The sequence below is a fragment of the Corylus avellana genome, chromosome ca1 (assembly GCF_901000735.1).
Source record: "Corylus avellana chromosome ca1, CavTom2PMs-1.0".
Classification (NCBI taxonomy): domain Eukaryota; kingdom Viridiplantae; phylum Streptophyta; class Magnoliopsida; order Fagales; family Betulaceae; genus Corylus; species Corylus avellana.
This window is the reverse complement of record NC_081541.1, coordinates 40,596,347-40,606,731: the sequence shown is the minus strand read 5'-3', so window position 1 is coordinate 40,606,731 and position 10,385 is coordinate 40,596,347. Positions and strand designations below refer to the sequence as shown.

The 10,385-nt window shown below is 34.7% G+C and overlaps 1 protein-coding gene across 13 annotated transcripts; it reads right to left on the bottom strand.

The window, feature by feature from the left end:
* Positions 1–2,461: 2,461 nt before the first annotated feature.
* LOC132164880 (probable plastid-lipid-associated protein 11, chloroplastic) lies at positions 2,462–9,399 on the bottom strand. 13 transcript variants are annotated; one of them, XR_009438460.1, is made up of 5 exons: positions 8,898–9,399; positions 8,154–8,219; positions 3,748–3,908; positions 3,547–3,643; positions 2,462–2,755 (listed from the first exon to the last, which is right to left on the bottom strand). XR_009438460.1 is itself a non-coding variant. In XM_059575387.1 (4 exons), the coding sequence occupies exons 1-3, from the start codon at positions 9,356–9,358 to the stop codon at positions 5,769–5,771; spliced, it is 627 nt and encodes a 208-aa protein (XP_059431370.1). In that variant the 5' UTR covers positions 9,359–9,399; the 3' UTR covers positions 2,462–2,755; positions 5,720–5,768. The 13 variants fall into 13 exon arrangements, 5 of the variants coding, with proteins under 5 accessions (XP_059431370.1, XP_059431406.1, XP_059431428.1 ...); XR_009438455.1 differs by having other exon boundaries at positions 3,573–3,643; XR_009438454.1 differs by having other exon boundaries at positions 3,529–3,643; positions 3,788–3,908.
* Between the last annotated feature and the right edge of the window lie 986 nt (positions 9,400–10,385).

The following is a 10,385-nucleotide window of genomic DNA, read 5'->3' as shown; positions in this document are numbered from 1 at the left end:
TCTATGGTCTAGGTCTTTCCTAGCCAACACCTCATTGAATACAAGATTGACCGTACCTCTTTTATACCCGCTTTGAGAGTTGAGTTCGAATTAAAATTGGACCCGTTGAGATTAGACACGTATTTTTTTGTCATGTCATGAAACACATTTCGTATAATTTCAATTGAAATTGGGGTTTTTTTTTTTTTTTTTGCCTAGAAAAAAGAAATAATATATATATTTATGTTTTTCCTTTTGTATTAGAGTTGAGGTTGATTGGACATTTACGTGGCTTCCCAGCAGGAAAGTGAAAACCAGGGGGTGGATCTGCATCATTGCCAGGTTGAAAATGCAACCTCTATGATTGGGGGCCCAACTTTTTTGTGAGGCATAGAAACAAAGAGGGTCCCACAGAGGATCCCAGGGAGCCATGTGGCCCATTAAGGGCCCACATCCACGTAGCACCAGCCTACCTTTAGGCCTCATCCACAAGCTCCCAACTCTCCCCCTTTTCTTTTTCTTTTTTTCTTCCTTGCTCATCAATGAGGAGGCCCAACCAGCTCAGGCTTTTTGCCTAGGGGTTTTTATTCCGTACGGCAAGCACCACCGCCTTCTTTAGGGGACAAATGGTGGGAGTGGGACCATGAAGCGTACAGATGTGATAAAAGTAGTCTGATTGTGGGGTCCAGAATTGACCTAAACTATGGTTTTAATTTCCATGCAATTTCATCATGATCATCTTTGGGTCCCACCACCCCATTACATGTCAACCACACGATGGGTGGGGGGTAGACTCTTCAAATTCACGTACAATATCCTTTTGGGTTAATTAATAAAATCACTATCATGAGTTTTGGGCCGACATCAATTCACTCTCCCTTTGATTCTTTTAATATTTTGTAATCAGCTTCGCAGGTTTTTTGTCCTTTTTTTTTTTTTCAGCCAGAGACTTCTGTTTTATTTTTCACCAATTTTTTATTAGGAGAAGTGTGAAATCTCAATTATATCCTTAAAATAATAATAATAAAATAAAAAATAAAAAATAAAAAAGGGGTAGGATTGGTTCAAAACGTCAACCACTCCTCCCCCAACACATGCTTTTCTTTTTTAATAAAGCTTTCTTGGGTTAGTAATTTTTATTTTTTTTTACTATTTGTACTTAAAAGTATGTGATATAAATGTTAGTTTAATAAAATAAATTGAAGGAATTTCTTTTATTCAGTTTAGAAAATTAAAAAAAAAAAAAAAGTTTGTTCTTTCTTTTTATTTTTTTGCATTTTTTATTTTTTTTAATAATATTTTGAGGAGTAAATTTACCATATTTCTTAAGTGCAAGAATTCTTTACAATCTCAACTTGATCTAAGATCTTGCAGATTTAATTAGGATAATTTTGTGACAGAATTCTTAAAAAGCTATTATGATTTTCGATTAAATTGCTCAGATTACAATTTTAGCATACAACTTAATATATAGGATACATCAATTAAGAAAAAAAAAATATCAAGATTTTATAAACGTTAAATCACCTAGTATAAACCATTTTAATCAAAGATAATAGGATTTTAAAAAGGATCATGTACAAACCCTAAACCCTAAACCGTAAACCGGTCTGGCGGAAGTGAAATTAAACAGTTGGGCCCATCTTGTAGCCCAAATGGATCAAAATTACCATTGATTGTTGTAAATCTTATGTATAGAGGAAGACTACATGGTATAGCATATTGTTATCAAGAGTGATTCTAAAAATTATATTTGTATTCTATAATTATAATTCAGACATGGCAATCTTAACCTTTGGATTAATCTTTATTCGAAATATTTAAAGATTAGTTAAAATTGCCACGTCAATATTGTAAAATTAAAATATGACATACAACATTACAAATGATAGTAAACATTTTTATGAGATAAAAAGTGACAAATTTAGTACCCGAGATGCATGAGCATCGTTATCACATGGTTATTTTCAGTTTCAATACTGCATTTAGGGTTTATACCAAGGAAAATGCTTGTAGTATTGAAGCTTGAGAAAAAATACACACTCCTACTCCTATGTTTTTACTCTCACATTCTCTTACATGGCTTTTTAAAATCACAATTATATCATAATTCAATATTTATTCATTACAAACCCAATAACAATTTTAAAAGTCATGTGAGTGTAAGAATAGAAGTGCAAGAGTGAGAGCGTGAGCGTGAGTAGCATTACTCTTATAGTTTTTATTACGACTTCTTACAAACTCACATGACAATCCATGTTTTTTGTATATGAATGTCACATAAACTGTCCATGATAGTTTACATTTTAGTGATTGACATAGAAAATGCTTCTCAAATGCCATGGAGCAATTCACATTTTAGTGACGACATGATAAATATAATGCAAACTGTCACGTCAACTTGTTTAGAGTTTTGTAGTAAAAATTGTTATATCCCCACCAACATTGGTATATCAAGTATTCATTCCTGAAATGCTAGACAGGAATAAGGGTATTAATTTAATCAGTCAAAGGGTGATTTTAACAGGAAATTTCCAGATAAATATACAAGTGGTAATAAATATGTGCAGAAAGTCGAGCCTCCAACCTAAGAAACCAAACAAAATAAGCTAAACGACAAGCAGAAGATCATAAATGAGAATAGCAAATCCCAGCCAACATGCCATGTCTCAAGCCATTGGCTTAGTGCCTAATCATATAGCCTGCTCTTCATTTTAATCAGTGTCTTAATCCCATATCCCTCTCAAACCTCTGCTTACATCATGCTTTGCTCCTGCTGTTGTTGGGATGTTAAAAAAATGTTATTCAAAGCCAAATTCAATAAAGCCATACAATCATAAGTCATAACAACAATGATAAAAAGAGTATAACCCTTTTCCACAAATCAAACTACAGCAAAATCTCAACACAAAAAAGGTTTCATTATTGTAAATATCATATTTAATACTAACTTTTACAAAGAATCCCCTCTCTCCCTCTCTCAATTTCATCCCTCACATCAACTGGTATTTAAGTGTCCTTTATTTGAGGTTTTTGTTTGGGACAAAAATTAAGCAAAAAAGGAGAGAATCATCTCTCTCCTCACTTTTTTTCTCCCTTACACCATGAAATATTTTTACTGTTAGGCCATCTTCTTTTTCTTGTTCTTTTTTGGCTGCTGCTTGAATTCTATGGTGGATTCGGGAAAATGTTGATCCTATGAAAAGTTACTAAGGAGTGTAACATTATGAAGAGTTGCACCACGTGTAAGTTGAAACTAATCCATAATATAAATATTAATATAAACATTTGTGTATCTGTATGTATTTATGCATGTGTAAATGTGTGTGTGTGTACGGAGAGAGAGAGAGAGAGAGGGAGAGAGTTATGCTCTGATTAGATGAGATATGCATCACTATAGGTCATATATATTAGTAAAATTACAAATGAGCTGTGCTTGGGCAGCCTGTTTATAAGAAAACAGCCTTCAATTTGAATTAGGAGCATGACTCAGACCTATTAGCCCTTAGATCCAAAAAAAAAAAACCAGGATCATAACAATATATTTACTTCAGCCTGATTTCATACGGCTAGAAAGGCAAGAATCTGATGACCTATAGTGATGCAAGCCATCATGTGGATGGAGCAGATTTCCATGAGTCAGAAGTTCCCTCTGAAAGAGACCCTGACAGTAAGGCAGAAATGAGGATTTAGAGAATATAGTCTGAAAGCAAGAAAGAAATCTGGACATGAAACAAACTTGTCCGATAAATGTGAAGGCAATAGTACTGGAGTAACCAAAAGTTGCTGCGCAAGAATTTTAAAATACCAAGACATTGCACTTCCGTCCTCACTCTTTCCAACTATAAGGAGCATGATCAACAACTAAATAGTCTCCACGGATATCCTTTGCTACTCTAATGTCATCATCGAGGTATATAGATTCAAACCTGCAGAAGTTAAGGAGTTTCAATTATTTTTCATAGTTAAGGGTGTTTCAATTATTTTTCATAGTTAAGGGTGTGTGTTTAGAAGGTGGGAAACTGGTAATATGCTGTTGATTAACTCACTCAGATAAATACTAATATGAACTGAAACACCAGCTATTTACTACTAAATAAAACATGGTATTTAGTTGATCCAAGAGTTGAGACAGTTTAATATCTAGCAAAAATGGCTGTGAGATATTAATTGGGCAGGTCAACTAGTAATTTCACATGAGGTAAAACCACACCTTCAAAACCAACTTGTTCAAGTTGATTAGGGGGGAGGGCGGGGAAGACACAGAATAACAAAGAAAACAAAGAGAAATAATAGGAGAAATACTTCAAAGCACAAACAATAACGTGTCCGGCAAAACCAAAAATATTGGACCAAAACTTCGCCACAGGAAGAATATTAACTTCTTTTTTATTTTGGTAAGAGGAAAAAATATACCAAGTCTACATGAAAACTGTAAGCAACAATTAGAAGACTGTAAAAGAGCACCAACAACGATAACAGAGGCAAATTTCAATCCCTAGGCAGTAGGCAGAACTGTAACTCTGCTTAATGCTGAGGAATCAACATTTTAAATATTGAGAAATCAACATTTCACATTATTAAAGGTAAGAAGATTACTGTTGATGGGAGTTTTAAGTTAAGCAGGACCAGGAGGTAGAAACCTGCATCTCCTCTTTCCAGGATGTCCAATTGAAAGGCAAACAACTGCAGAGTTAGGGGAGTTCTCCAGTTCTGCTTAATGTTGAGTCTCAGGGGGTGAAGAGTGGTCAAACATTTCAGGGCATAGAGCTCAGTCTTGTTTCTTTTTTTTTTTTTTATAAATAATGTTGTATATATCAAAAACGCAGAGGGGCGTAACCTTAGTACACAAGAAATATACAAGAGAACGCCTAAGACGAAAGAGAAAATAGAGCAAGGAAATCTGAAAAGCTAATAACTAGAGGAGCTAAATAAGCAACTGTACAAGTAAAGAGGGAAAAAAAAGAAATAGGACTTGAGCTCCTCTAAGGTCCTCTCAAGATTATCGAAGTTCCTATCATTTTTTTCCCTCCATAGGCACCACATAAGGCAAAGAGCCCATCTTCCAGACGACCGCACTTCATGATTTCTTAAATTCACTTACATTTGAATATATGTCCTATGTGATTAACCCAACCCCCGGGATCACACCACTTTACCTCTTCAAAGCAGGAATGTCAGACCACCTTTAAAGCAGGATATAATGGAGTGACTATCATTTACTGGGTTCAAGTAGAATAGAATGGGAGAAAAAGGGGTTTAAACTATGAGGAGTGCTACACATCCAAAATTTGTTTCCCAAAAGTTGGTTCCTAAATGATGTGTCACCATCTCATGAGATTTATTATTTTGGAAAGTGTGTTACCAACTCATGAGATGGTGACACATCATTTGGGGATCAAATTTTGAAAAACAAATTTGGGATGTGTAAAATTTCTCTTAAACTACACACACACGAAAAAAAGAAAAAGAAAAAAAGAAAGAGGTTTATTTAAAGGTCCCAATAATTAAAGAAACATTTCAGCCAGTCCTTTTTTTTTTTTTTTTGCACTTAATTAAGGAAAGAATGTAATCTTCCATGGAACACAACATTTTCCCTGTCAGCAACGAAGATGGAGCCAATCAAAGTCATGCAATTAGATTATCTGGATTCATACAGAAACAAGTAGCATTAACACATCAAGCAAGACCTGTTCAGGTTACTCATTTAAACAATTGGCTCTAAAATAAGTGAACTCACATTTTGCTCCCACATTGGTAACAACAACATAAACCATAACTTTTGCCCTTCATTCTTTCCAATCATAAGGAGCACGGTCAACAACCAAATAGTCTCCCCTGATATCCTTCACAACTCGAAGCTCGTCATCAAGGTACACGGACTCAAACCTATAGAAATAATATGCCCTTGATTCCACAACAATATGAAAAGCAAACAAAACAGAAGAACAAAGCAGTCCCCTATGACATCCTGCCATATGACAATATATAAGACCAGATAAATATATATATATATATATATATATAGAGAGAGAGAGAGAGAGAGAGAGAGAGAGAGCATAATGAACAATAACAAGAATAAGAAATCATCAAGAAAGACTACAGAACATTAAGATCTTAGAAGAGAATAGATCTCAAATCAGCTGCTGTATGAAGGAACCTTAGATTCAAATTTAAAGTTATACAAGTTTACTACATATGCACATAAAAAAATAAGAAAAAAAAAAAATCTAAAACCCCAAACGTTCTCATCTAAGAGTGACCATCAAATTTGAATTTAATATGTGCATACAATGAAAAGAGACGAGTGCAAAGGAAAACTAGAAAGAGCTTTTTACTTTGGCAAGTGAAAACTAAAAAGAACATTGGTTGAGGGAGAACTATAAGACATCACAGCATATGTCATTCATATAACACAACGCCAAAACTTAAACATGTTATAAACAAAGGCGCATGGAAATGAGTTGGGCCAAAAAGCTCGGCAGGATGAGAAATGGGAACAACCAAAAAGGAGGGGGAAAAAAAACAGAAGAAAAAGGGACCTTGAACCAGATCATCTATATATGGAAAAAGCTGCAGGTGTTGCCTACTAACATGAAATGATGTTTTGTACTTTTTTTAAATAAGTAAATATTCATTTTATTGAAAAGAGGATAATGCTCCAGTACACGGGATCCATACTAGAGCAACTCCTAAAACTTTTACAATCCAAGGTTTAAAAGACCAATAAATTCTAGAAAAGAAGTGGAATGAACAAGACCTAAAGCAGACATTCAATCATTCAAAGTTTTCAGGAATGAACTCTGCCTAATGTTGCTATGTCATATTCTATTGAAATTATAGACTGCTTTTCCAGCCATGGTAAAGCAAATCAGGCAAAGTTTCAAAAAAGAGTCCTGAGCCAATAAAAGCAGAGGGGGAAAAAAGCATGGCATTGCAGCTTCTATATATCTTTAAAGGAATAAAGAATCTGCTGAGAGAAACTGAGGACAGAAAAAGGCAACAAAAAGATGACTTATATGATAAGAGAAAGAGAAAAATGTAGAAAACAAAAGGCAACACAAACTTCAAAAGATGTACAACATTCAGAAAAACTGGAGGAGGTAATTCAAGCGTAGTGAAAGTGTGCAAAGTGAAGTGATTGTCAGGAGCACCAAAAAAAAAAAAAAACCAAGACTGCTATTAGAAAGACAAGAAGCTTCCCAAGAACTTCCTTTGCTTTCACAAAACCATTTTGCAGATGGGTATGAATCAAAAACGCACAACAGAAGGCAGAAGCAGCTTACATTTTCTCAGTATTTAGTATTTACTCTGACACAGTCTAGAAGAGGGGAAAAAAACAGCCCTGTAAGAATACTAGATGGATACATCAAACTATTTGTAATCACAATTCACAGCCCAATTGGAAAAGAGAACTTCAACCTCTTATCCAGAAGAACTCTATTCTACAGTCCGAGACCTAGGAAAGAGAACCACAAATACAGATAATTGAAGAGGGCTAACCAACTTATTCCAGGCAAACTAAAGCTTTTCCAAATTGCTTTCTAACCTGATTATTCTATGAAAATCATACGATATGAAATTGCTTTTAAAATAGGATTTTCATGTTAAATCCAAAAAAGATAGGGATGAACCTCTAAGGACACCAACTATCATGGCTTGATGGGATATAAAAGCCTATCTAGAGTTCCAAATTTAAAATGTCATATTGAAGGGGCGGGCATATAAGAGAAACGTAATATGATAATACACAGGAACAAAGTTATCATATGAGTACAAAACACAATCTGCATCTAACCTAAGGTCATGGAGGTTAACAATGAAGCTATGATGAAGACTTGGGAGCTTCAATAAAGATCACAAAGATGACATCATCAGTATCTTTTTTGTTTGGATGGCTATGATCATCAAAATTCGATTTCCTTTTTATTTTTTTCTGTTTTGCTATATGAACCCTAATAGTTCCTTCTTTGTTGATAAGTAACTTAAGGTTTTTTATGAAGTTCTCCATCAAATTATCAATAAACCACCCCTTTTCTATTTTTCTTTATAGCAAAGCAAAAGGAACTATCCAGTTGTGTAGGGACACCTCTGAGACTATAAATGAAGAACTCTAAACATCACCAAGTTTACCATTAGCAATCACCTATCAAGATCAGAAATTGAGCACTCACCAACCTTGCCCGAACGGCGGTAGTGGGATCTCCCAGTTTTTCCCCCTTAGAACCGCGCCTGTAAATCTGACACAAGCATCATTTTAGAGATAAAGTCATCAAATCTCTTTATTAAAAGAAGTAAATGTTATTATGCTGTATTTTCTTTGCACATACTTAAATCTGAACTGGAAATCCATTACAAAGATTTCAAAACTATTGCTCCATTAAAGGTAAACCTGTTTTGTGATTTTAACATCCACAAAATTCAAACCCAATACCGAACTCATTATACATAAAAGTAACATTATCTAAACAAACAACCTGTAGGATTGAGATTGGAGCCCAATCTCCCACTTCCAATTCCAATGATAAGGCTAAATTGGCACACAATGAAGATCAGTTTTAGTAGAGTTTCTGCTTTTAAATCAAATTCGAAACACTTGTGTTTCAAATAACATTTACTCATATATTATTTTATAAATGGACTCAGAACCAGCTACTGTAACAACACCATGTTAAATTAACAGTCAAACTGTTGTTCTAAAATATTAAACTGATAGGAAAATGCAATTTAATCATTTAATTACTTAACCATTACTCTAATATATTGCAGCTAAATAAAAGTTGAAAAATACTTTATTATTTAAATAAATGATTTAATTATTTATCGATTTGTTTAATACAGTGTTCGAACTCAGAATCAGCTAGTTTAATACCAAGATAAATTAACAGCCAAGCAATTGTGTCAAAAACATTGAGTACCTAAAATTCACTCTCTGCGGCGAAGCGATTTCGATACCGGAGCGAACAAAGAAAACCCCGTCGGGAGGGAAAGTGATCACATTGTTTAGAGTCATTTTCTCGACGTCGATCACCTGCAAGACGTCACCGGCCTGAGTACCAAACAACCGTGCATTCTCGACGATGAAGAGCTGCTCCTTCTCCGTGGTCCAGAGCAGCCGCCACGTGGCCGAGAGGGACGCGCCAGTGGTGACTGTATCACGGCCGAGAACGGCCATGGCGTCGATGGCTTCGACGATCGAAGCGCGTCTCGCAGGGTCTTTCTGGGTCTTGATGCCTCGGTCCTGGTCCGAGATGAGGCTGAGGAGGTGGCGCTTGACGGCCTGGGACTGGGCCGTGAGGGACGAGCAGGTGATTTTCGGGGTGGGAGATTGATGGCATTTTGGAGCGTAGGTGGTGGGAATGAGGAGGCATGTGGCCATAGCTGTATATGTGGATATCTGGTGCGAAGGAAATGAGAAGATACGGGCCGATGGGTGTTTTTGCCAGCTGACAAATTGGCGGTTCAAACTAAAAAGGTGGCCCCCGCCCCGGAAGTAGCAGGACTAAATATCAACTCCATACAAAATTAATTATCTTATCACGATAATTAAAGTTTATGACTCGTTTAATTAAATATGTCAATTATAATTAACATAAATTGTTTTATATTCTTAATTAAGAAATGCCAAGTGTTCTTCCAGTATTTTTCTGGTGTCTTTTCAATTGTGATGCAGCTTTTAAAATCACCAAAAGATTAAAAGTCAATAATGATAATCTCAAATTTAACAATAATTTTAAAAGTAACATCACAGTTAATAGAACACCATAAAAACACTAGAATAACACTTAACAATTCCCTGCATGATTTGACATGATGTATAATTTTTGACACGATCATGAACTAGCAAATTTGAAAAAGAATTCAACCTAAAATTAACAAGTTATAATTGTTGTTGAGTTATACTAAAGTTGGCGTATATAATCTTAAATTTTGTACATATTTCTTGATGTGAGTTAAACTCCGTCACGGGAACACCAATGTTCACCTTTCGGCCACAAGCATATAATTAAAAATGACGTCGTGGCATGCCAAAAATTCTTTCGCGCTTACATAATACCTCTCTCAATGTTTTACTTAGTTTTTATATTTATGCCTTGACATAATTTAAATTTGATATATAATTTTTTGACACAACTAGCAAATTTGAAAAGAATTCAAGCTAAAATTAGCAAGTTAAAATTGTTGACAAGTTATATTAGTTGATAGATAATCTTATACATATTTCTTAACACTAGTTAAACTCCGATACATAAACACGAATGTCATCTGTTGGCCACAAGTATATAATAAAAAGAAAAATAATAAAAGCATAACTTTGGCTAACTTTACTCTTATTTTTTAATTTTTTTAAAAACAAAATAATAAATAATAAAATTTATGAAGTAATAACTTCCTATGTAGTTTTT

What these genes read in the sequence shown, in the direction of transcription:
- LOC132164880 (XM_059575387.1), bottom strand. Translation starts at nt 9,358, where the DNA reads ATGGCCACATGCCTCCTCATTCCCACCACCTACGCTCCAAAATGCCAT. An exon ending in CCGCAGAGAGTGAATTTTAG is followed by an intron (nt 8,220 to 8,897) that starts GTACTCAATGTT and finishes TGCTTGTGTCAG; the next exon opens with ATTTACAGGCGCGGTTCTAA. An exon ending in CCGCCGTTCGGGCAAGGTTG is followed by an intron (nt 5,869 to 8,153) that starts GTGAGTGCTCAA and finishes TTATTTCTATAG; the next exon opens with GTTTGAGTCCGTGTACCTTG.